The 27163-nt window shown below is 36.5% G+C and overlaps 1 protein-coding gene across 1 annotated transcript in view; it reads right to left on the reverse strand.

The window, feature by feature from the left end:
* Positions 1–27163, reverse strand: part of LOC122787323 (phospholipid-transporting ATPase IC-like) — a 446410-nt gene that overhangs the window by 211687 nt on the left and 207560 nt on the right. Inside the window, exons 15-17 of the mRNA XM_044053968.1 lie at positions 14603–14791; positions 12075–12187; positions 1316–1480 (exon numbers count right to left, since the gene is read on the reverse strand). Of these exons, the coding sequence (XP_043909903.1) occupies positions 1316–1480; positions 12075–12187; positions 14603–14791 (467 nt within the window). The remainder of the gene's footprint in view (positions 1–1315; positions 1481–12074; positions 12188–14602; positions 14792–27163) is intronic.

The following is a 27163-nucleotide window of genomic DNA, read 5'->3' on the forward strand; positions in this document are numbered from 1 at the left end:
AAATGATTGAAACTGAATAAATCAAAACTGTTGTTATACCAACTCTGAGATCACAAAGCAGTAGGGGAAGGGCAAAATCCTACAAAACAAATGTCAGCATCCTGTGATGAACTGACAGATTGACAAAACAATCTCCTTAAATAAATGGTCAGTCTAAGGAACATACATTGAAACACATTGAACCCATATACGTTCGAAATTAATATAAGTGGGGGGTATAAATAAATGTTACCTTTGGCCAAGGTCATGGCTGAAGTCTTTGGCTAGTCCACCTATTAATCTAACAAATAAGTTAGCAAATAAATAAATGAACCACATTTTTTCTATTTTATAATTAACAAAATGATGTCCCATTTGTGCTGGAACTGTTAGCCTGAGCAGGAAATTGAGTTATCATGATTAATCACACCTTGATTAATTTACATGCAATTAATCATTAACACAGTATCAACACCTTCAGACAATCACACTCTAGAGTAATGGCATGGAGCATACTGCACAACAGTACTAAACCTTTTTAGAACAAGCCCTTGCTACAACCTCCCAGTCTCCAGTTCTTATATATACCAACAGTGCAGTCGTACAAGCTCAATGAAAGGAGAAAATTCACCTTTCCCCATAACTCAAGTCCAGCAAAATCAAAAGTTAAACAACAGCATCTATGACAAAGCTACCTGTGAAGCACTTGAAGTGATGTCCCTCCTTTACTGTTATATGACACAATATTATATAACTCTCCATATTTACTTTTAGTGTGACTCCAGTAAAGTGAGTGTGACTACAGTAAAGTGATAACATTCGCTTCTCTCCTGTTCCCACTCAGGACAGAAAATCTGCGAGATTTTTTTTTTACCTGGATCTCAAGAGCAATGATCAAGCACAGAAGTGTAGCCATTACTACTGCAAACTCACACTATACCCAAGCTTGTACAGGGCCTTATTATTTCTTCCTCTTAGACAAAGCTTTGGAAGTCATTTATGCTACTAAATCTATGTCTTGGAAACCAGTCATCCTTTTTCTCATAGAAACAGCAAACTAATGAATCATGTTTTACAACATTTTCATACTGTAGCATTTAATCAGTACCACCATGAAAGCATTTTGTGGAACATATTTACTGACATATCTACTGCATTAGCTTTTAATAGTAAAAAAAGCTGGCTCTTTGCTCTAAAATTATAACATAGTATTTTTTAAGAGTTCACAGGCATCCTGAAGATTTAACCAAAACTTTCAAAGGAGCACGGGCAGGACAGCTACACATCTCTTATACACATTTTATTAATCACATATGGGGAAGAAAGTGTATAATACCTTCAATTCAGTCTCCATTTCTTCATACACAGCATGCAGTTCTTCTGCCCGGCCCTGAAGGGCCACGCTGGCTCTGTGGTGCTTTTTGCTCCACTCCTGAAAGATGTCTTCTGGTACTTCTTTCCAGGCAACACACAGGGTCCTCAGTGTTTCTTCAGCAAAGCTCTGTAAGACATTTCTTGCATGAGAATCAAAGTTTTCAGGCAGACAATAAAGCACAGCAGTTCAGCCACTGCAATATGAAAATCTCGACTGGGGCATGGAGAAATCTGTCTGAAACCTGCTGTAGGTAAACAATGAGGAAAAGCCAGGATGAATACTGCGTGGTAAATGAACACTCAGCTTCACTGCAAGATGTAGGGCAGTTACACCTGGAGCCTTCAGCATCTAGAATTATGTATACCCATTCTTGGAGTTGTCAATACTGTTATATCTTACTGCTCTTACAAAGCGAAGAAACACAAATGTTTACAAGGTGCCTAAAATCTTTTTCAATACATGTTTATTCTTTTACTAAAACTTGCTGAAACAAAGGAATCATTTGCCATCTATATATCTGTTAAAAATATACTACTGGTAGTTGAAGTCTGTGCTTTGGAATGCAGATTTATGTTAAAATTTATTATCTTATGCCTCCCTTCTCCAGCATAAACTCCCAGGAGGAAATGATTTTAGCCAAACCTATGATTCAGATTATTTTTTGCAGTTTTAGAAGCCAGATATAACTGAATCACTGCAGGTGGGTCCAGAATCATTTGTTCTGACACAGTGAATGATGGGACAGCATTAACATTTCTTATAGCTGATGTTGTGCAGTATAAGTTTAAACCCCTAATAGGGACAAAATAAGGGAGGGGGGCTTCAGTAAGTTTTTCCTTCTGAATAAGCAGGGAAATGTAATGTACTGAAAAGTAACAAGTGAAGCTAAGAAATAAGCATGCTGATCTGATGGAAGAGGGTGAAGGATTTCAGCATCTGTACTCAGTGACAGCACCTATGACCTCTCCAGAGGAGGAAAAAAATGTAAACCTTTAGTCATGTTGGGAACCTTTAATTGTTGCAGTCTTTGTCTTCTCTTGGATACCGAAGATACTGTACAGCCCCAAGAAATGTTGAGCCAGTTTTGTCATGAAATTATCCATTCTTCCATGCAATGCAAGCCCTGGGTATTCTGGGACAAATACGCATAGGATGTTGCTTGGATGACAATGCCACTATGTCTTTTGGACATGGAAGTATAAAAAACAAGACGTTACTCCATTCAAGAAATGGGACAATAAGATGGTTCTTGTTTATTAGTTCATGTTTTTAATTGATGAGTTTGTGTTAAAAGGATTATGCAGAGCTTCACGCCTGAGGTCCATATTGCTCTTCAACACAGAAGATATAGTGACCATGTTTGTAAAAACAGTATAAAAAAAGCATTTCTTTCTTGTCCTTTTCTATCCCGTTAATATTGCAGCATGCTTTCTCCTGTGCTGGACACTAGAAATGTGCGAAATAGCACTAAGCACGGTTTCAAAGGCATTTTCTGTGAAAATGTCTCTTAGTGCTTTTACATAAAACAAAGCATTGTATCAGTGCTGTCATGTCTTATACGCATGCTGCAGAAAAATATTAACTATTTGTATAAAGGCACATAATAGGAAGGTTTCCTTTGTTACAAGCTATAACCTATTGTAACTGTATTTCACTAGGTTTGTACCAAAAAAAAAATATGTAAAAATATTTAAGGAAATGTGGAAGACTTGAGGCAAAGGCTGCTTGTGGCCTGGATGACCGATGCTTGGGGATTACATAAAATGAAATGATACAATCAATACTTTAAATAACTGTCCTGGATGTGGGTAACATTCTTGTGTGATTTTATATTTCTCTCAAAACTTCCCTCTAACATACACTCATTGTCCCAATAATATGAAATTTCTTATTCATCCTTTTATAACAAGTTAACCTTTCCATTCATGTACAGTGGTAGTATTTTATGTTGCTTTATTTAAGAATCTCTGAGGAGCGCATAGGTACATATTTAATCATCAACTCCCAAGGCTGGTGTGAGGGAGTGGTTCATACCTTTCAACCTCATAGCACTAAAGATCTGGACAAGGCCAGGAAAATTGGGTGTACAAAGCCCCAAAAATAAGGACAGATTTTAAATACTGCTCCTATAAACTTAGAAAGTTGACAGAATGACAGATTTGGCATAATTTTATATTTTCTGGAGGATATGAAGTCTGAAACTCAAACTGACTGCCATTATTTAGTATTATTTAGTGACTTTAATCCTCAATGATTTGCCAAAATAACACACATTTTATGAGAAGCAGATGAAAAATGAGGCAAAAATCTAGACATTCTGTGAAAATCTGGACGGTTGAGAGGTATAGAATGGTTAGGGCACACTCTCAAGGCTGCTATGAGGGAACAGTTAGGGCACACTCCCGAGGCTGCTATGAGGGAATGGTTAGGGCACAGTCCCAAGGCTGCTGTGAGGGAACGGTTAGGGCACACTCCCAAGGCTGCTGTGAGGGAATGGTTAGGGCACACTCCCAAGGCTGCTGTGAGGGAACAGTTAGGGCACACTCCCAAGGCTGCTATGAGGGAATGGTTAGGGCACACTCCCAAGGCTGCTGTGAGGGAACGGTTAGGGCACACTCCCAAGGCTGCTGTGAGGGAACGGTTAGGGCACACTCCCAAGGCTGCTGTGAGGGAATGGTTAGGGCACAGTCCCAAGGCTGCTGTGAGGGAACGGTTAGGGCACACTCCCAAGGCTGCTGTGAGGGAATGGTTAGGGCACACTCCCAAGGCTGCTGTGAGGGAACAGTTAGGGCACACTCCCAAGGCTGCTATGAGGGAATGGTTAGGGCACACTCCCAAGGCTGCTGTGAGGGAACGGTTAGGGCACACTCCCAAGGCTGCTGTGAGGGAACGGTTAGGGCACACTCCCAAGGCTGCTGTGAGGGAATGGTTAGGGCACACTCCCAAGGCTGCTGTGAGGGAACAGTTAGGGCACACTCCCGAGGCTGCTATGAGGGAATGGTTAGGGCACAGTCCCAAGGCTGCTGTGAGGGAACGGTTAGAGCACACTCTCAAGGCTGCTGTGAGGGAATGGTTAGGGCACACTCCCAAGGCTGCTGTGAGGGAATGGTTAGGGCACACTCCCGAGGCTGCTATGAGGGAATGGTTAGGGCACACTCCCAAGGCTGCTGTGAGGGAACGGTTAGGGCACACTCCCAAGGCTGCTGTGAGGGAATGGTTAGGGCACACTTCCTTGCATGCAGCTTGATGTTGCACCAGCAGCATCAGTTTTCACAGCAGCCACATCATAGGAGCTGTCTAAACCCAGTGGAGGCTAAGGCAAATCTAGTAGACCTGCTAAATGAAGAGAGGAGCTGAAAGAAGTTGATGGTCAGCTGCAAGTGAAGAAAAAAAAATCTTAAATGTAACAAACAGCAAGACAAAAGAGCCAGGAACATACATTCTTAAACAAAACCTACCATGGTACTCAATGAGTAAGCTGAAAGCATAGAAATGCTTCAGAAAATGAGAAGTTATGCTTTACTTTGATATGCCCGTGCACAAATCATTTATTAGGAAAGAAAGTACGTTCTTGAAACTGAAAAATATTTAGGCAGCAACTGGCTTTCAAAAAATGATTTGTACTAGAATATTGTGTGCGTCCCCTCATAATCTTAAAGTATAGAATCTTGACCATTTAACACTTATGCAGAGCCATCCATAGCACTCTGGAGTAAGTGTTAATAACTGAAAGACATAACTAGGTTCAATACAGTGAATACAATCAATACAGTGAACGGCACAGTGGTGCAATGGTTAGCGTGTCGACTCAGCAAGAGGTTCTCCAGTTTGATTCTCAGCTGGGTTGCCTACTGTGCGGAGTCTGCATGTCCTCCCTGCATTCCTGTGGTTTCCTATGGGTGGTCTGGTTTCCTCCCACATCCGAAAGATGTGTCTGGAGCATTTCTTCCAGGGCCTCTGTGGAAAAAAGGCTCTGCCCTAGTCGGACTTTCCCAGTCAACAAATGTTAAATAAATAAATAAAACCACGCAGTCAAAAAAAAAAATCAATATAACAAAAAAATAAAAATAGCAGTAGTTAAACAAGTCTTCAACTGTCAAAATAAGATAAAATATGCAAGTTTTCATTCATTTTCATTCATACTTCATCACACAAATCACAACACATCAGAAACACCCAAAAAATCCCACAGATGTTCACATACACACATTGTTCATCTGTGTTATGAATACTTATGCAGAACTCCATTCTAGCCATACACACACACACACACACACACACACACACACACACACACACACACCAGTGCATTTTATAATGGGTGCTCACTCTTTAAGCCACTTTGTGGGGCAAACCTCCACACACAATTATTCTAATTGTAAGGCTATACACACTGTTAGGGAAAAGGGGAATGTCCCTTTTTTGAGACTATGTTATTGCTCAGTTAAAATACACTGTGTGATTATGTCCACTAGCTTTACTAAAGTGAGCCAACAAAAGTAAACATTAAATAAAGTAAAAAGTCAATATTATGGTAATCAAGTATGCGAATGGGAACCCAAATAATCATGAATGTTTTACAAAGCTGCTTTTCAGCAGAGGATTCAGCCTAATAAAATCAAGCACCATAATTTCTAGTTGCAATTAATTTAGCTGGCCGACAATTTTCAGAAAGTCTTCGGTCAAGATCACTATTTCTTAGATACATTGTAAAAGACAAACTTAAAATTATAATCTGTACCTGTAATAAGAATTGTGTTTAAATAATACATTATCATCACAGTCCATGCTTTAGCATAATAATGTTCATAAATTACCTCATAATTTTATAATTATTTTAAGCTATATAAAAGATATCTCAGTTATTGCAAATTGGAAAAATTGCAGTCAGCACATTTTACATCTGATGCTCAAAAACATCATCTTAATATATTGACAAGTGGAACAAGTGAAACATGGCAAAATTCCCTGTTTTATTATAGTAAAAGTAAAAGAACTATTCTACTTCTATGCCAGTTAGTCATTTATATTCCATTGTAGTTTGGTATAGTAAATGAAGGTGTATTTCCTGCTATATTGATTATCTCACTGTAGCCCATATAATGCAGTAGTTATTAATTATGACAGAATTACTGGCAAAATCGTCAGCAGAGAGTATACCTGGTGTAATAATCCATTTCATGTATTCCATTTAGAATTCAAAAAGCTTGATCTTTTAGGCTGATCTAATTCAATTATAATAAGGACAGAAAGAACCATTCCAAACAGTTAACACAATTAATTAACAAATGTTAAAATACAATAAATAATTAGCACTGAAACATAAACAAGTTAAATTGATTCATTTAGTTTTGTTGACAAGGTTAGTCCCAATATGCATATGGCCTATTTTCAGGGGAGACCCGAGGGGGTCCTCATTTTAACTAGGACTTATTTGGTGAGAATTAAGGAGAATTCTCTTTCTTTATTCATGAGCGCAGTGGACTGTTTTACTTCCACCTGAGATATCATCAACTCATGCAAATGGGACCTCAGTTTAACAGCTCATCAAAAAGATGATAGCTGAGAACAATAGCCCTCACCGTTCAGGCTGCACAATATTGACAGCCGTTAACATGAATTCTGGACTCATGAGTTTTAAAAATAATGGCACCTGAAAATGATTTTTATACCGTACGAAGAATTAAGAATGCTAAGTGAATTCATATGTGTAATGAAATCAAAGCATTGTTATATATTACCTTTCCATAACATAAAAATGAAAAAAGAAATAAGCAAACATAAATTCCAGGTATTCGTTACTGGAATATATTATTTCCTGCTGCCAGTTCTCACCAAAATTGCTATAATTTGTAGTCATTGTAACCACATGGCCATAGATGTAAACTGACGATAAAAGGAATCCTAAAATAAAAACAGTATGTCAGTCAAAATGTTATTTAACTATAGCTTAAAATGCTAGAGATGTCATTATGTGAATTATTGCACACTGGGCAACATTTTGTGGTATTTAGCGTATGATGCCTCTTTTACTGTCACTTAAAACAGCTTATTCAGGAAATCTGGTTTGGATAACATAATCACTATCCTTGCCTTTTTCTAATCTCTCTTTGGTATAGAAAAAATGGCACAGACGTGATTCACACCTTTTAACTCTGATTTTAGGTGCAGCTAACATTATAACACAGAATTGGAAAAACTGATACCATTACTACAGCCGCATAAAATTCACCCAGCTATTGGCTTAGCTGAATATTACTCATGAACCCACATTTTGTAGAAGCTAATGTATGATGCAGAAACATTTTCATTTACATCAATTTTTCATTTTCATTTTTTGATGACTTTCATGACTCTGATCAAACTATATGTTCATGAAAAAGTCTACAAGTATTAATGTGAACTTGTGGTTTTATTTCTCCATGATTACATTTCCCATCTCCCATTATGAAAGAAATAAAAATGTAAGAAAGCTCATTTAGGAAAGTCTGCTTAATATGATAGAAACACCTCAAACCAGCTTAGGATTTCCATAGTTCCAGAGGATGCAGAAATTGTCCTCATATAGTCACAGGTCAAATCCTTAGAACAATGGCCTTCTCTTACTCACCATGTTGATTTTTTAAGTCAAGATACGGTACACACAATTTCACCCGTCTCCAAAGGTAACTGCTGCACTTGTTTCATGCATTCATTATTTATACCAGAGGTATGCAAGGCATGTTTCACTTCTTAAATAGATTCTCAGTTTTTTGGAAAAGCTCATATTACATTTACGTGTCACTTTATTTCTTTTTGTCTCTATGCCTGGAGGTGACAGTAAATCTACTTCCATTCTTATCACAAATTATCTTTTTTTTCTTTTCCTGGATACAGTTTAGAATGAAATTCTTATTTTCTGATTTGTATTTTCTGTGAAAAATATTGTTTATTAATTTTGTGTTTGTGTTATTTTCGGTTTAAGTCTGTTTTATTTTCATTTTTTTCTTTTAATTTCCTTTCAGGCTTGGGTATTGATTTAGTTCTCCAGTGGCAGTAACCAAAGTTTTTTATTTATGACAGATGAGTGAACACAGAACAAGTGACATGCAGATAGCAATTCATTTCTATTCACATGGAGTCAGTCAAAATAAACAGACCCAGAATCGTATAGCAGCAATATTGGTGAGAGTAGATTGCTGCTGGTCAGCTAAAATTTCCTTCACAAAGATAAGTAAAACAGGCTTCATTGTGTCATCACTCCACTTATGAACACCATGTCAGCAGAGTTACAGAACCCGGTACAATCCTCTGGATCAAGGCAGGACACAAAGCAAAATCCTTGCCTCCAAGACTTTATAAATGGTAACACACATCATGCTGTATGGTGGTATGAAGCCTCAGCACTATCTCACAGAATGAGTTCACATCAATTACTTCCTGTCTCTTTGGACTGCCATTGAATGAAGCCTCAGCACTGTCACACAGAATGAGTTCACATCAATTACTTCCTGTCTCTTTGGACTGCCATTGAATGAAGCCTCAGCACTGTCACACAGAATGAGTTCACATCAACTACTTCCTGTCTCTTTGGACTGCCATTGAATGAAGCCTCAGCACTGTCTCACAGAATGAGTTCACATCAATTACTTCCTGTCTCTTTGGACTGCATTGAATACTGTCACTGCTTCTACAGATTGAATGTATGCATGTTTCTGAGTATTTGCTACATTTGCCACTGCATTTAAAATCTAAGGATGGTGTGCTAAGCATGACTTTGATATAGTTAATTGTCTAGCTAGTTTCACGCACTTTTAAACTTAAAACTGCAGTTGAACGACCTGCTTGTTTTCACAGTATAATTATTGAAAACAAGTTACTACAGTCATAATGCTTGTCAGGGTCGTGAGGCATAGTGAGATTTACCTACACTGGTTAGGTTAGATGCTGAGGCTGAAGCCTGAGAAATGAAATGTGCAGGCCAGAAGAGAGTAAATCCTGTATAACTCCCACCCTTGACAGGTATATAATAGCTATTATACCATGCCAAAAGTATACTTTTAAGTTCTGGTTGGTATCAGTTTTGCAATGCTCATTTACTAAGTATATGTAACTGCATTATGTTGCAGTGCTCAAATACTGTGAAACATGAAGCTCAACAGCAAAGTTTTTGGTCTGAGGGGATGTGTTGGTCAGTCACCACCCTGAACTTGTGAAATAGATCATAGATGACTCCTTTGTGAATATGTAGGCAAAGGAGAAATTTGTTTGAATTCATCACATGATTAACCCAAAGGTTATGCAATAAAATTCCTGTTTCAGTCACACATTCCAAGTTACTAATTAGCTAAGTGGGATTTCATAGTTCCTGCATGACAGAATATGCCCGTCGTACTGCACACTTTTTATAACTTATCCATTGATTTTTTGGCCTTTTTTGCAAAAAAGTACCAGGAGACACATTTTTAAAATCTAGCAATAATTTGTGTTTTTCCTTAAGACTGGATGCTGTTACATCAACCAACAGCAAGAAACTGAATACACGTTTAATACTGTAGATCTTCTTACTTTTTTTTGCTTTCCTGAAAGCAACTATTGATGCAATCCTTTCACATATAGGTTTTCTAATTTTATGAAGGGTTCAAAAATATTTTATAGCTGTTTGGAATCAAACAAACCTTTCTCCATGTAGTGTTCCTTTCTTCATTGTTATGATCAAAAATCTTTGTTATGGTATTGCTGTGATGTCACAGGTACTGTCAGAACTTGCAAATAACATAATATAGGAGCAGCATTAGATGTCAGTGGTAGAGTGTGAGAGGAAGACTAGTGCCAAGGATGAATTTAGGCATATTTTTTCAAGGAATAGCAATATAACTTAAAAATTGTCTTCAGATAAAGCATCACTTACATTAGAAAATAGTTGCTTCTTTCTAGATGGATAATGTTCATGCAAAGGTAGTGCTGGGAAACTCCATTTGGTAAAGGCAGCTTAACCATTATAGGTAAGAACATCTTGCACTCAAATTGTAGCAGCTGTTTTGTTATACCGGTTACTTCATAGGGATATAATGTTTAACTGTACTATCAATCCTTTAAATATGGCATGTCTCAGTCTACTCCTGGCATGGATTTCTTCATCCACTTCTGCTCCCACTTGCATTTCTGGATGAGGCAGGATGTTTACTAAATATGCACTATAGAAGAAAACTTGGTAAAGTTCAATTTTACTGAATTTACCACTGCTAAAATGTTAAATTTCACAGACTTGTGACAGGCTAGACTCCAGATCTCTCAAATTCCCATTAATAATATAAACATAGTCCAAGACTGCACCACTTTGAGAAAGAACTTGATGAAACAGTACTCTCAAGGCATTTACCCTTGGTCAATAAACCAGTGCTATAATGTGTTTTGGTAACCAAGCATAACACAGTTTATTTTTATTGTCAAGTGTTAAAAATAATTAACTCTCAAGCTTTTCTTTTGAATCCCATTTTGTTTATTATGCCGTTCAAAGAAAAAGTAAATATGTTATGACTGACTGCTACTGTATATACTAACCCAAATGTTTTCCTTCGGAAATGTAAGCTCACCATACCTCTCATCCTGTTAGAGCAAGAAATCTGAACAAAGCCACAAATAATGGGGGGACAAAGACCCAAAAATAGGGACACTTTTTAAATACTGCTGTTACAAACTTAGTTGATAGAATAATAGGTTTTGCGTTAGCATGCATTTTCTGAAGGCAGACATTTGATTTTTCAGACTTCAGTCCTCAATGATTTGGCAGAGATTTGCCAGAAAATTAAAATTTTATGAAAAATGGACCAAAAACATGAGTCAAAAGTCTGGACATTCTGCAAAAATCTGGACAGTTGCAAGCTATGAAGATCACTTTTGGTGCATCTCACTTTTCACCCAGGTTGGCCAATAATATGTTGTCCTATTTACAATATTTCTATAAAAATGTTAGTACAGTAGTCTAGGTTATTTGATTACATCCTCAATTACTTTTTTATAGGTTCATAGGTGTGTACTAGGCTAATGACCACTAGGGCATTTTTAAGCCTGGCCATGCATCCCAAATCTCTGACAATTTCTAGTATCATTGATAAGTTTAAAAGCAGGGGCCTGGAAGATTAACCATTTACAGGCTGCCAGTGTCCATTAGAGACTTAGGTACTAAACCAGGAAATAATTTCCAGTTCCCTATCTAATTGTCCAAGTTACAGTTGAATCGGTTAGGGAGAAACTCTGTTTCACATGGTCAGGGACCCTGTTCCAGAGAAGGGGTAGTCTCTGGGATACATTCCTGTATCTCCAGCAGGTCCTATTCATATTACAGATAAGATTTAAGTCTTTAGAATGGGTAATTCTGATGCTGTTTGTTTTGCAGATACGGAGGAGGTCCATCAGGTTGGGGTCCAACAATGCCTTGTATGCCAGGTGGAGATCTACCTGCAACAGCTTGTAGGAGACAGAAGACAGGGATAGGGCTTTGAGGTGGTCTCCAAAGGACATGTTACTTACACCATGCATCCTTTCAGTGAGGAGCCTCTGTGGATGTTCCAGTTGTTGGATATGCCTGGTTAGGTACATGCCAATGGAGGCATGGTACTCAATGATAGGTCTGACGAATGCTGAATACAGTGGAACAATGAGCTCCTCGGACCTAAATGCTGTATTATTTATCTTTTTCTTTTAAACCAAAATGAAAAAAGAAATTGAAAAGACTCACATCTAGTGCTCTTTCAGTCATTTCTTGCTGCAAACAGCCTTGACAAAGCCTTTCAAACATCACTGTGTCTGCTCCTTTAGAGTACAGTTTGATTTTTCCTTCTGGATCTCTCACTGCAACAAAAATGGCAGCTTTTGTTAGTACTAGCAGCTGAAATTTCCACATTACAGATATAGCATGTCTGTGTTGGCATTATACTATATTTGGACTCTCTTGTTTTATCTCTGTTTAGACTTTTTTTCATTTTTACTTCACAGTGGAGTCATTGTTCTAACTGTTATGGTACTTCTCTCAACGTATCATATTATGCTGAATATATTATGTGTAAACTAATGATAGAAGGCAAAACTACTGAGCTGATATTTCAGTAGAGAACATGCTTTGAACATGCATGGCAAGAAATAAATTCTAAATCCTTCTTCTAGGCCTGCAGGAGTAAGCCATTCACCAGAAATCCTAAAATTTACACTTACACACACAAACACGTGGCAAGCATACTTTTCAGGATTAGGAAACAAGACTGAAGAAGATGGGGGCATAAACAATAACGACCACTAACAAGTTAGATAGCATTACTCTTCAAGTTATACTGAGTTTGCACAGCTGCAATAACTGAGATGTGCAGCAAAAATACTCATCGAACAATAGGGCTGTTAAATCTGACTTCAGTTTCCATGGAGAAGGCATTAAAACTGTGATTATGTCATGGGCACGATCTACATAACAGTCCCATAAGCACACATCTCTCTTCCATTGAACTGTTGATGCACGAGTCTCATGCTTATAAACAATAACTTATTCTCATGGCAAAATAAGCACTGATGAGCCTGTTTGTTTCTGATAAGAAAATTCCATTTACAAACAATTTCGCTTGCATGTTGGAAACCTCATACCATGATTTAGACACGGTGCCTTAACACATATTTCAGAAGTGCAGATTTTCCTTTGGGTGGAAAACAGACATAGATAAACATGACTTGAAAACATACCAGCAGCAACACTGACCACAGGTCAGATATGATTGCCTTGAATTTTGTCAATAGCAAGACCTGGGGTGTCATGCTGAAGTTATATACTGACAAGAGGTGCACAAAATGTTTTATTTGTTTCTCCACATGTACAGGGTTCCAGCAAGCCACATATCTCAATTAATATTACAAACTGACATGAATGTTAATGTTTATGGAAATAAAATCTGACAGAACACAAAATACATCAGGTTCTATGTATGCCTTTGTGATATAGGCTATCCAGGTCATAAATAGTGCTGATTGCCTATGTTAGATGACTATCCCCATTTCAAGTATTTTGTTTTTAATTTACTGTATTTTAATAAATTTCACCTCTCCTTTCTCCAGTTGGCACTTCCTTAACCAGACTAATCCCACAGTTCCCTGTCATGCCACTGCACTGCAATCAATAATGGCCACAGAAATTAAGCCACAACCAATTTCCACCCTTAGTTGGGGAGACCTTCTTTGTTTGAAGAATGTGGACTTTAGGGGGTTCATCTAGAATGTACTTGTTCCAATACAAGGACAGCTATGATGATATCTCTAATAACAGCAGTAGTGAATGGGGTTCATCAGAACCAACATAAAGGCAGTCTGAAGTGGCCTCCAATTTTTCCAAAGTGCATCAACAAGTTTTTATATGCTATATGTACCTATCCCACAGCCAGCACTCAGTGTGGTGAGGTTTGTACATGAGGTCTGTTAGGCATGGAGAAGATCATGCCTGGTCACCCCTCAAACCAAGGACCAAAGGAGGGTTACAGTTGAAGTAGGAGTTCTGTGTTTTCCTCAAGCCCATATACCACCATCACCAGATGTCATTGTTATCAAGGTTTGTGTCTACTTCCTCTAACAAAGGAGAGCTGCCTTGAAGCAGGTTCAGTCTAGGTCCTATTTGCTATTTCTCCATTACACTATACCCACATTTTCTCCTAAATAAGGTTATCAGTGCAGCAGAGAGCTGTCTGCATACTGCAATGTATGCTCTAACACTCTCTACTCATTTATTTTCTCTTTGCATTGTTTTGCTCAAATGTACTATAAATCTCACCTTGTCTCAGAATGCATAAGTGCACAAATAGTAACTGCTGCCCTAGGATGCATTTTAATGTATGGTCTGTAAAAGTGCTTTTACCTAAACTTATACGAGCAACATTGTTTCATTTGGTTCTTGACATTACAGAGCTATTCAGAGTTACTGATTCTATCTGGTTATATTTGTCAGATGGATTCCATGAGGATTCTTCTGACAGAAGAACATGATGTCAGTCACAGTTCCACAATATTCAGCAACTATACTATGACAAAAAGCTGAAAAATACAACCAACAAAAGACAGTTACAGTCACAGAGAAAGTATAACTCCAAAAGAATGAAAACGCTCACGCGAGTGAGTACAGCCAACCAGTTATTAGACAAAATAGAATTGTCACTCAATCAATCTGCTATCATTAAAACAGACTAATTTAATATTATCTGAGAACATCTATGTGATGATGTGTTTCTTCTTACTTACAAAGAACAGACATGCGTTTACGAACACTGCTGAAGTCAAAAATTGCAAGTAGGCCATAGGTCCTCTTCAGTCCAAGCTCACTGACTGTAATGGTGTCTTGGGTTCTTGACAAGAAAACATACCCAAAATTTCTAGCAGCAGTAACAAGGGCTTCTTCATCTGGGGATGCAGCTTGGTAAACAGGCTGACCTGCAGCAGACCAGACAAAATACTGTTATCATTGGTAAAGTTATGAGATCTTTCATACTTCTAACTTCTGTATCAGTGCTATACAAAATATGTGAATATAAGCTGATTTTCTCATCCCTAAGCAAGGAAAGAATAGGGAAACCCATCATAAAATATTTACGAATTTCAACACATTCATCCTCACCAATTTGCAATATCTATTCTATCTATCATCACAACAGAATATCAGCTCTGTAGCAAAACTGATCAACCTTACTTGGGTATTTTTAGTTTATACATAAAGCAATACAAAAATTATCTTAGCATCATCCATCCATCCATCCAGCCAGCCATCCATCCATCCATCCAGCCAGCCATTCATCCATCCATCCATCCATCCATCCATCCATCCATCCATCCATCCATCCATCCATCCATCCACCCATCCACCATTCCACTGGTTCATTTTAAGTTCCCCATATATCAAATTCAGATGGTCACGTGCAACAACATTAAGCAGAGGACCATCCCTGGGTGGGAATCCAACCCATCGTTGGACACATGCACACATACATGCACTCTGCACGCATGCATGGGGACAAAATGGACCATCGCCAGTGAATGTCTTTAGTATGCAGGATGAAACTGGAGGCCCTGAAAAAAAACTTGCATGGTCAAAGAAAGGCCACCTAAGCTCCATACAGAAGGCACCAAGCACAAAACCAAATGAAAAAGCCAAGAGTTCTAAAGTAGCAAGACTTAAAGCTGCACTGTTGTACCACTATTCCAAAGAACATGCATACTAAATTCACCAACAGATTTTTACTTTAATGGTGGAGAAGTATTATGTACTTTTCCAAGAAAGCAAGCCCACTGCATTCCTTGATGTGGGGGACTGTGACCCCCCACCCACTTAAAATTCTAAGTCCAAGGTCACACTACAATGGAAAAAAAAGTGTAACTGTGTATTGTTTGATGTTTTTTCCCAAAGTTGTACAACCTTAATCAGATTATTTAAGAATCAGATTGTCTCCCAAAAACATTCTCAAGCATAATCACTTTAAGGAAGTAGTTTGAATGATCTGGCAAAACTCACATTAAATTTTAAACTATCATCTTCAGCTACAATAAGGATCAGTCCATGGGTGAATCTTTATTCATTTGGTACATAGCATTATTCTGTTTCCTTCAACCTTAAATGCATTCTGAGCAGCAAAGAAAACATTTTATATACAACACTTTCAGAAGACACTATGTGAAAATGTGCCTAACATCATAAAAATCATTGCATGCTGAAGCTTCATGTGTTATGATATAAAAAGAATTTATTTTTATGGTTCGCATTCACAAAGTCAGCTAGAGAAATGTCAGCTATCCTTATATGTGTGTGTGTTTGTATATATATATATATATATATATATATATATATATATATATAGAGAGAGAGAGAGAGAGAGATAGCTATGTGTATGTGCATGCGTGTTTATCTATATAAATGATTACATAATGAATAATCGCCAATGAGATAGTTCAAAACATGGAATGAATTCATTGGCAATTACCTTTATTGCCAAATCATTTCAAAAAATTAATTTCAAATGTAAACCAGCTGGTTACATTTATGATTACCAAAAGTAATATTACAATTGAAAATAAAATTGTACACACATTCAGGGATTTTCATATCTATAATTACACTAAAATTCAGATTACTCTCTCTCTCTCTTTCGGCTTTTCCCAGTTAGGGGTCGCCACAGCAGATCACCTTGTCCGCTCATGATTGGCAGTGGAGCATTTACAGTGTTGAGTTTCCAGCCCGGCACCCAACCTTCCACAGAAGGCACACACACACACACGTACTCATGCCTAGGGCAAATTTTAGCATCTCCAATCCACTTGCAGCATGCCATTGGGGATGTGGGAGTAAACCGGAGCACCCAGAGGAAACCCACATGACCACAGGGAGGACATGCAGACTCTGCACAGAAGACACCCCAGCCAAAGATCGAACTGGAGAGCCTTTTGCTGTGAGGTGACAACGCTAACCGCTGCACCACTGCGGCCGTCAATTAAGAATATTTTTCCATTTTTTCTAACGGTTTGAAATTTGTCCCCTCCTGAAATTTTAACTTAGTAGATGCAATTCTTGAAACCAAAATGTATTTTAGAAAGTTGAACCTAGCCCTTTCTTACAAAAATAAGGACCAGCTAACCACCCATTTTTGTTTAGGAACATTAATGATTCAAAGAAAAAAAAAGTACTGTTAACCCCCCCATGAACCCTACATTACCAACTTTTGAAAAAAGTTAATGTGGAAGATATTTATAAATTTCAAGTTGAAGTTAATAAAAGGAGATTCTTTTTTTCAACAATTTTACTAAAGATGAGAGAATATTGTTTGAGAAATTAAGGAATTATCCAGCAATCTGTATTATGAAGCCAGATAAGGGAGAGGGGAATAGTACTTTTTGATTTGATTAATTATTCTAGAGCCATGTTTGAGTTATTAAGTGACTGTGAAACATATTTACTAGTCTCTATTAATGAAATTAACATTAATTACAGATGTATTGATTCTTTTTTAGAGGAATATTTGTTGGATCAAAGGATATCCCAGGATCTACATAATTTCTGTAAAACTAATTCTCTAGTGACAGCCACAATTTTTGGAATACCTAAAATATATAAAAATTTGTTTAATCCACCTTTTAGGTCAATTGTGTCTGGTCACAATTTGAAGATTTATCCTATAGGAATAGATATAAACAAGTGGTTGAAATCGATTTATAAACATGTTGATCATCTTATTGTTGATTCCTGTGACTTTTTGGGTAGAATAAAAAAATGATTTGTGGACTAAGGACATCATCTTTCTTACTATAGATGTTGTAGATTTATTTTCTTCGATACATAAGGAACAAGGCATAGATTTGTTTTATAGTAGTATGGTAAGGGTGGGTTTGCTAGATATTGACAAAATTAATTTAATTAATGAGTTTATGAGTTTGGTTTTAGACAATAATTTTATTTACTCTGAGGGGGAATATTTTAAACAGATAAAAGGAGTAGCTATGGGAGGATCATGTGCGCCCATGTATGCAAATTTAGTTTTATTAGAATGGGACATTAAAGTTGTTTTAGAAAGTAATTTCAAAAAGTTTATAAAATTATATGTTAGATTCTTTGATGACATATTTATTTTGTGGAAAGAGTCTGAGCAAGAAATTAATAATTTGTTTAACATTTTTTTACTGGGAAAGTCCGACATGGAATGAAGCCAATTTTCAGCACAGGCCAAGGGAGAAACACTCCAGATGCATGTCTTTGAAACTTTATAATGTACATAAATAGTTCATCAGATTTTATTTTAAATTTATTTATCATTATAATTCAGAAAATTTTTAATACTGGCAAAAACCTTAAGTCTAAAATATATAGGAAGCCTACATTTAGCAGTTCCTACTTAGAGTTTACCAGCAGCCACCCACTTAGCTAGAAAACCAGCATTGTTAAAATGCCAATTGATTAGGGCAGCCAGAAAGACCTCGGCATATGAAAATGCAGAAATAGAGTTAGGAGTTATAGCAAATATGTTTATATCTAGGGGTTATCCCAACGCTATGGTTAATGATATAAAAGAATATGTATTGTCACAATGGGGGATTAAATATAAATGCATTTTGCATACAGGTTTGTTACAAACCAATAAATACAGGAATCCACTGATTTTGAAAGAGCTTTGATTTTAGAATACAGACCTCAGGCTAAAGTGGTTAAAACATTTTTTTTTGAAAAAAATGGGATCTTCTTAAGAGTAATCCTGATATTTATGAAATTTTTGGTCCTTCTCCTTCTTTTGTTTTTAAGACTGCACAGAATTTTAAGTAATTTATTGAAAGTGACATAAAGTGTAAGTCAACTGAAACAGCTTTTAAAACAAGGACTTTTAAGTGTGATTCCTGTAAACAGTGCCCACATATTCTGGAAGTTAACTCATTGATCTTGGAAAATAAAATACAGTCTGAAATAACATTTATTAAAGGGAATTGTTTACCAAAAGGGATTGTCTATTTAGCTAAGTGCAGTGATTGTCCAGCATTCTACATAAGCCAAACTGATAGAGCCCTAAGAAATAGGATTTATGAGCATCTTTATCAAATTGTTAGGAGTACTATCAACAATGCCCTACTTAAACACCTGTCCAGTAGTCCTAAGTGTTCTACTTTTAAATTTGGGTTTCTGGAATGGGTAAACATTAATCTAAGGGATGGTGATTTTAAAACTCTACTCAAAGTAAGAGAAGTTAAATGGCAGGTAAAATTAAATACCAATCACTCCCTCTGGTATTAATAATAGTATTAATTTACAATCAATTTTAAAGTTGAGGTTGAGCAATTATAAATAAAAAAAATATGTTTTTAGCTTCATAAAATATGCTGTTTATTTTGGATTTACTGGCAATGATAGTGAAGTTTTTCATTGTAAGGTGTGGTTGTTTTAAAATACTTAATTGGTTGTGTTTAATTGTTTAATTACTTCTGGTATAAAAGCATAGAGTTTTATTTAGTCTGTGATTCTGAAAAAGTCTATGTATAAGAACAAAAGCAATCAAAGTGACTTTATTATTTTTATTCATTAAAAGTTGTTTATTAATATACGGTGGCTTCACTTTAAAAAGGGAAGTCCTAGATCCTAGACTCTGGATCTGAAGCCAAGTGGCTTTGCTGCACTGCCTTTCCATCTTGTCTCCTGAATACAGATCATGTCCAGCCTCCTCCTTCCCATCATGTCAACCATTTCCAAGCCTAATCCTGTTAGTGATGCTACACTGAATATAGCAATTCTTAGTTCTTGTTTGGCAGGTTGATTGGTTTTATGCCCAGCTTTCGCTCAACAGAGCAATCCCAAGTAACCCAAATTAGGCAGTAGCTTATTGACCCAGGGCTGCTGGGCTATATGGGGGCACACATTGGCCAATAGGGTCACAGACACCCCTTCCACCATTAGCATGGGTCCCTGGCATAGGTCAGATCCTCAATCCACTTACCATCGGTAAAGACTCATGCCCATTTGGTGACATTAGTCAACATGACCAAATCATCTGAAGCCATATTTTACACTGTTGAGTGGCTAAACCTACCACAGCATGCAATCTGTGATTTGTGTTCTCATATCTTTGAGGATACCGTGCACCACAGTAGCTGCCCAAAGCAGTTGGTCTATTTGGCTCTTTCCTCAAAAGGCATCATCTAGAGTCTGTGCTTTTGTCAACAGCTCCATTCTTAGGTGAGTTTGTGATTTAAACACTCAGCATATTTTTCAGAGAGACACTGGGAGAACATGCAGCCTTTAAACAGGGACTTGTCAGAAGTCAGGATCGAACTTTGTACCTTGTGCATGGGAGGCAAAGTCCTAAACCATTATGCCATCCAGTTTCAGATATAAATTATACAAAGCAGTAGCAGGGTCTAAATCAGCTTATCGAAAGCTGATAACAATGAATGTTCTTTGATTGACCCCTAAAGGTCAAACAACATAACTGGCAAAGACAAGGAACAGCGATTTTTTTTCCACATTTATGTTGTTCACCCTTTAGGGGTCAATCAAAGAGCATTTGTGTTATCAGCTTTAAATAAGGTGATCTAGACCTGCAGTAGCATGTAATATATATTTTTCTATTTTCCATGTCAAAAGCAGTGTAAATTACAGAAAACACTTTAATCCAAGGGCACTTAGATTACATTCAATGGCAGTGACTGGAACAGTGGTACATACTTCATTTGTAACTTTATTGTGACTGGTGTTTTTTCACTCCTTATCCAAAGTACAAAGTCACTGTGTGCCTGGAACTGATCTGTGTGCTAGTTATAATGCCGAATAAAATAAGCACCTAGTCCTTCCTGCATTTTGTATTACTGTATTATTGTATTTTGGATATAGATAAGTGTTTCTCTCTCTCTCTCTCTCTCACTATATATATATATATATATATATATATATATATATATATATATGTATATATATATAGATATAGATATATATATAGATGGATATAGATACACAAACACACACACACACGTGTATATGCCTGTATATATATATATATATATTTGTGTGTGTGTGTATATACATATATATATATGGGTCCATATGACTTGGTTAACAGTTCATTTGATTGACACTCATTTGGTCGACAGTTCATTTGGTTGACAGGCATTTTAGGTGGGGGGCTTCACCCCCCACACCCCTCAATGTGGGGGGCTGTGCCCCCCACCCCCCCCTAACTATATATATCAACTCCAGGGTTGCACAACATTGGGGAAGGGGGCAAATCTGCCTGTCGACCAAATGAACTGTCAACCAAATGAACTGTCGACCAAATGAGTGTCGACCAAGTCATATGGACCCATATATATGTATCTCTCACACACACACACACACACACACACACACACACACACACACACACACACACACATATATATATATATATATATATATAGAGAGAGAGAGAGAGAGAAAATTAATGAGTGGGAGAGAGGTATATTTGTCAGTGTTAGTGCACACAAGGCCCAAGCCTCAACTAAGACTGTCTTTGAATTTGTATCCTGTATGATCAGAGTTATACACTTTCTACCCAAGCCAAGATTCCAGGCTAGCATTAAAGGTAATTATGTCATTTGACAAACTTATTGTGGAAGCCTGTCAGCTCTACAGAAGAAGACATTTTTTTTTTCAATTTAATTTTACATGTTGAAATTTCTAAAAGAAAACTTTTATGCGTCAAAGTCATGTGTCTTCAATGAAACCTCAAGAGCTAATGTCAATAAGTCATTATTAGGCATTTACAAGTAATAATAAAGTCATCTCACTGATGGCAATAACATGCTGAGCCCATCAATCTAATTTACATGTTTCATCCTTTTTATTTGTTTACTGTGGGTTTTCTGAATCCTTTCAAGTTTCTTCAATAACATATTATATATGCAAGCAGCTCCACAGTATTCAGTATGTAGTCTGATGACAGACTTGTGCAGATTAAACAGACCTTCAGCTTCCATACTTGTAATTGCATATGACAAATATTTCATTACTTAATATCATTTCCTGGTAATAAGTACAGCATTAGCTGAAATGGTTATCTATTATAACTTCTACTTCTAGAACAGTCTCTGAAACTTGTAAGATTTCATTGGTCAATGTATTCAGGTATTCCTTATTTTTTAATTTATGTATTTTGCCATTTTTTTTGCCCCTGCTGTCTGCTGATCATCATTTCACTCCTTCCCTGTCAACCTCTTTGTTCCATATCACTGAGTTGAGAGTTGGCTGGTAGAGGCCATTATTCAGACAGCCATTGAGGGGGTTCAGCTTTTTGCTTTGTTTGCCCTAATTCCCAGAACACACTCGGCTAATTTCCAGAAGCAAGTCATGTAATGGGCTGACTGTGGTGGTCACCCCAATCTTCTGCAAGGGACACACAAAACAAGCAGGCTTCCAAAAGCATGAGCAGTAGTTTTCCTGGTCTCCACTGGAAAAACTGAACAGGCCCTATGTATCCCTGAATGTATACAGACACATCCCCCACACTGGAGAGGTGGATGGGCCACACCCCTTCTCCTCTCCCTCCCCACCAGGGTCCTCCAGTGCTGGAGACAGTAATCAAACCCCAATCACTTATGTCACAGTTCCATCCCTCTTCTCTATAATTAAGCCCCAATCACTTGTGCTACAGTTCCGTCCCTCTTCACCATAATCAAACCCCAGTCACTTGTGTCACAGTTCTGCCCCTCTTCACCATGGAGCTAGGCAGATATTCCTTGGTATATGCACCAAAGTGAACTATCCTACATTTAAATGAATTCACGCACACTTTTGTCACAGATGACCAGATAAGTTTAAGAATATTCTTTCTACAGTGTTAGAGATAAACCACTTTGATAGCAGCAAATTTGCCAATCCATTTATCCTACTTCTCATAAATAATGAGACAAACATACTTAGTAAGAAACACCCAAAACAGAACCTTGTGGACCTCATATCCCTCACATCACTCTCTTCTGACAATGCAGCTACAATTTTAACTCAGTATCTCCTATTACATAGTCTTCACCCATTCAAGTTATGATGCGTTTGTTGATATCATAAGATACATAACATGCAGTATTTCTCAATGAGGTACTGAACTATTTTACAAGCTCCAAATAAACAATGTCAATACACAGTCCCTTGTCCAGTGACTATATGGTTTAGATAAAAGCTTATTTGACTTGTTAACCATGATCACGTCACCAAAAAATCCCTGCTGATTAATCTAAGAATTATTTTGATGCTGGTAGTAAAAAAGAGAATTGCTTTTAAAGCACCTTTAAATCAATCTGGTTAGACTAATAGGCCAATAATTATCAATATTACATTCATTGCCTCTTTTTGGAGTAGGAACCGTATGAGCTTCCTTTTATTTGTAAGGATGCCTAACCTAACCAGGAATAAGATTTTGCTAGGAAAAAATATGTAAGACGTGATGTTAAAGTGGCAACAGTCTTGCTCAGGAAATGCTTGGTAAAACCATCTGTAACTGCAGCAAAGTTTGATCTAATCCCCAGGGCAGCTTTTTTCCCTCATCTTGTAAGAATAAGTGGGAAATATTTTTGGTAGCAAAATGAGCATTAATAGATGAGCATGAGGCCTCTGCTGGGTTGCAAACAATTGGACAATTTTTCCAGAATCTGATACTGAACAGTTATTCACAGTAATATTATCCTTCCTTGTCTAACCTTGCCATACCTCCTTAGATGTTTAAAAAAAGGATTTTTTATTATTACTAGTGTGAAGAGTTGGGTTCAACTCATACCTACTCTTTGACTTCCTGAACGCTTTCTTAATTGTTTTGATTTTAATTACCAAGCTTTTTTATTAATATTTTGGCATTGCCTGCAGATTGTCTAATAACATGCAGCACTTTATATACACTGTCTTGCTTAATTATACAAACTCTGCTCTGCTGTGGTTGTGCATCCCTGGGGATGAAGATTCTGTAGTCTGGCATTTAGAATATGCTTTGAGCTTTCAAGCAACAACTTAATAAAGATGACCAGATAAAAAGCTGATAGTTCTCAGCTTGACTTTGTAATTAGAAATTGTTTTAATCTGTACAAAAACAGATATATCTTCTCTATATTTATAAATCACTTATGTTTGATTATTTATTGATTTGATGCATATTGTAAACCTGTAAGTGTCGATGAAAAAATAACTAAATGGTTATTAGTAGTCACAGCAGAACAGCAAAGTCACTCCAATTTGAAAGTAACTTCTAATGATTTTTTTTTATTTTAACTAAAAAATAATTCTAAAATAGCAGGAGAAATGGGCTGTGGTGAAAAGATATCCTTATCTGAAGTGTCATACAAAAACCTCTCCTTAAATGTGTTATTCCTTCTCAATTATCTTCAAGTAAATCCTAAAAAAAAGAAAATAAAACCCAGAGAGAAATAGTTTCTCTAAGTGAAATATTACAGTCTAATTCTGTGAATACTGCCATAGATGGGCTGAAATCCATAGAAAACAAATAGCGTCCACTTACAAACTTGAATATATTTCTGTATGAAATGATCCATTATAAGATAATTAGTTGGAGTAGATATATTTGTTCTAAAGCCCATTTGGGCCTAATACAGTCATCTTATCCCATTCACAGCAACAAAATGGACAGGCTTACAGTAAGATTGTTATCCAATAGTGGAGCTTCAAAGTCCCCCCTCTTTAACATGGTTACAGTTACACCCCTTCCCTATGAAATGTAAACATCAACTTATAATAATTAATTGAACGAATAAGTAACCCAACTCAAAGTTATAGATATGATTGATAATTTTCCTTTGAAGCTAGATGTAAAGCAGATATAGTCTCTTCTTAGCCTGAACAACTTGCATTAAGCAAGTGATCCTTAATGATATGATCAAACATATCAAAAGTCCTATAATATAGGTGTCTAAATATACTTGCAAATATTCCAGTGTTGTGGTCATTATTACAACTGCAATAATACAATGATGTTCTTCAACCATGAACAGCCAATCTCTAAAATTTCTTAACATTTCCACTGTACCCAACACATTATGCATGCTTTATTAGAATTGCACATTATAATTTTTCACTAAAGAACAACAACTTCACATTTATTCTAGGACCTCCTTTTCAGGTTTTCATTTCTCTTGCCTGAAACATTTCATAGTTTCATTTTCTCCTTGATATGATCTTAATCATACATTGTGGCTTTGATTGGAATTCTGTTTTCCAGAAGCCTGACTGCTATACTTCATGTATTTGATTAAGCTGGCTTTAAAACTTTCCTTTTTATATAACAGATCAACCAGTTGTGCAACATTCAAAATATATATATATCTATAAAAAGATGTTTCATCCATTACATTCTAAATGTAATTAATGCAAAGCTAGGGTTGATGAAAATACTTAGGAAAATTGGCTGGACAAAAATGTTGAAACTGTTTTTTTTTTTGGTAAAACTCAGGAGCTGATTATAAATAAGCAGAATATAAATGAAGCTGATCACATGACAAAACTATCTCAAAACTCCAGGCTGGTAACATTTTGTTTCATACCTTTTGAAGCATTCATAATTTGTGCTTCACTATTTTCATATGTAATCACAAAAATGTTTTTTAAAAATTCTTTAGCATTTTATTCTGTAAACCTGTCAATACAGTATAAAATGGAAAAAGCTCAGTGTCTGAGTTCATCAACATTTCAAAGGAATTTCAATCACAAGACATGATGCCCATATGTAAAATGTTAATCAGATTGACTTCCAGTCAAAAAAGTAAATGCTTCCTCCCTGATTCTCTTTATACTATACAGCAGAACAAGCTATGTATATATACAAATGCCTGATAATGAAGTATTTTAGGTACAGTTTATATATAATCTGCATCTTTAATTGTAACATTTTACAATATGTTGTTGTCATATCCCGTTTTGTTTTTCATTCAAATCCTAAGAATTAGAAGTGAACCAAGAAGAACAAGAAAGGAAGAATGTACAATTCCCAACACTTTTCCATGACTCTTGAATGTTGAGTTACTTTTTAAAATGGAGAAATATACACTTGTGTCTCATACTATTAACCAATAATACCAAACAATATCTCATAGAAGCAACCACATAACACTTTACCAGCAGCTGTATCTTTATGACTGCTATAAAATATTAACATTTTATAAGTTTGTTAAAGCTGGAACAAGATATGACACAATCTGGTAGCTAAACATTCTCTTCTCTGAGGTGGTAGATACCTTGCAGACACAACAGCTATAAGTGGCTTCAAACTTAAAGAAACCCTCATCTATCATTCTGTTTAATAGGCCAGTGATATTTCAGGATATAAGAAGACATTATTTGCTTCCATATGATCTGCTGACTTTACTCTCAGTGATCAGTGATGTTTTATTTACTTGTTAGGTATGGAATACTATTGTAGCCCACTATTTAAACACAAACATATCAAATTGTGAACATAGCTCACTAGCTGCATCTGTATGAAAACCAAAGCAGTTTAGGGTGACTGACATCTGTGTGACTGACCACTGATTTAGCTAACACTGAAGTATTCAATCAATTATGTGGATAGGCCCATTGTGTTTGTAGGGAAGTTGTGAGAGTTATAGATTGATACAATAATACTCTCACACAAAATGAAGGCTGTGATTTATTTCCAATAATTCATGCGTTTTCTGTCAGTGGCAAATCATGGAGATGAGTAGAGAGTGTGACAGTTACAAAATCAGTGTGGTATGTGTTTGTGTGTATTTATGGAAAGAGGACATCAAGAGGTATATGGGTTATATTGGGGTGTACTACATGGAGTGGAAGGGGATTGAGCACCTACTAAAGTAGGGCACCCCTCTGGATTATTCCCATTGTAGGCATGGCATGACTATGGATGAGATTACTTACAGCAGTTAGAGACTGGGAGGAAGAACCCCTAAACAGAAAGATATAAATACATTTTCAACTTTTGTATGTTGTTTATTGAGTACATACATGCGTAGATGCAAGACAGCAAAGTTAAAAAATTGCAGTTCTCATAGTCTGAAGAAATTTATCAAAGTTTACATTTTCTTTTCACTTTGCATAAATCTAGTACAGTTTTAAATTGTGTTAGACTGTTTTCTTCAAGCAATACATTCTTTGTCTCCTGTAGGTTTAAATAATGAGGTGAATTGGTCTTGTGTATTAGATTAAATTATTTGTCTATATGAGATTAATTTCTTTATTTTTCTTTATTTCTTTTTCCCTGTTCTTTTTTCCACTTTTTAAACTTTTCTATATTTATTTATTAAATGATCTAGTCTGCCTTTTCTCTTTTAAGA

This window comes from Protopterus annectens, chromosome 13.part0 (genome assembly GCF_019279795.1).
Source record: "Protopterus annectens isolate FY-2018-M chromosome 13.part0, PAN1.0, whole genome shotgun sequence".
In the NCBI taxonomy this organism is placed as follows: Eukaryota; Metazoa; Chordata; order Ceratodontiformes; family Protopteridae; genus Protopterus; species Protopterus annectens.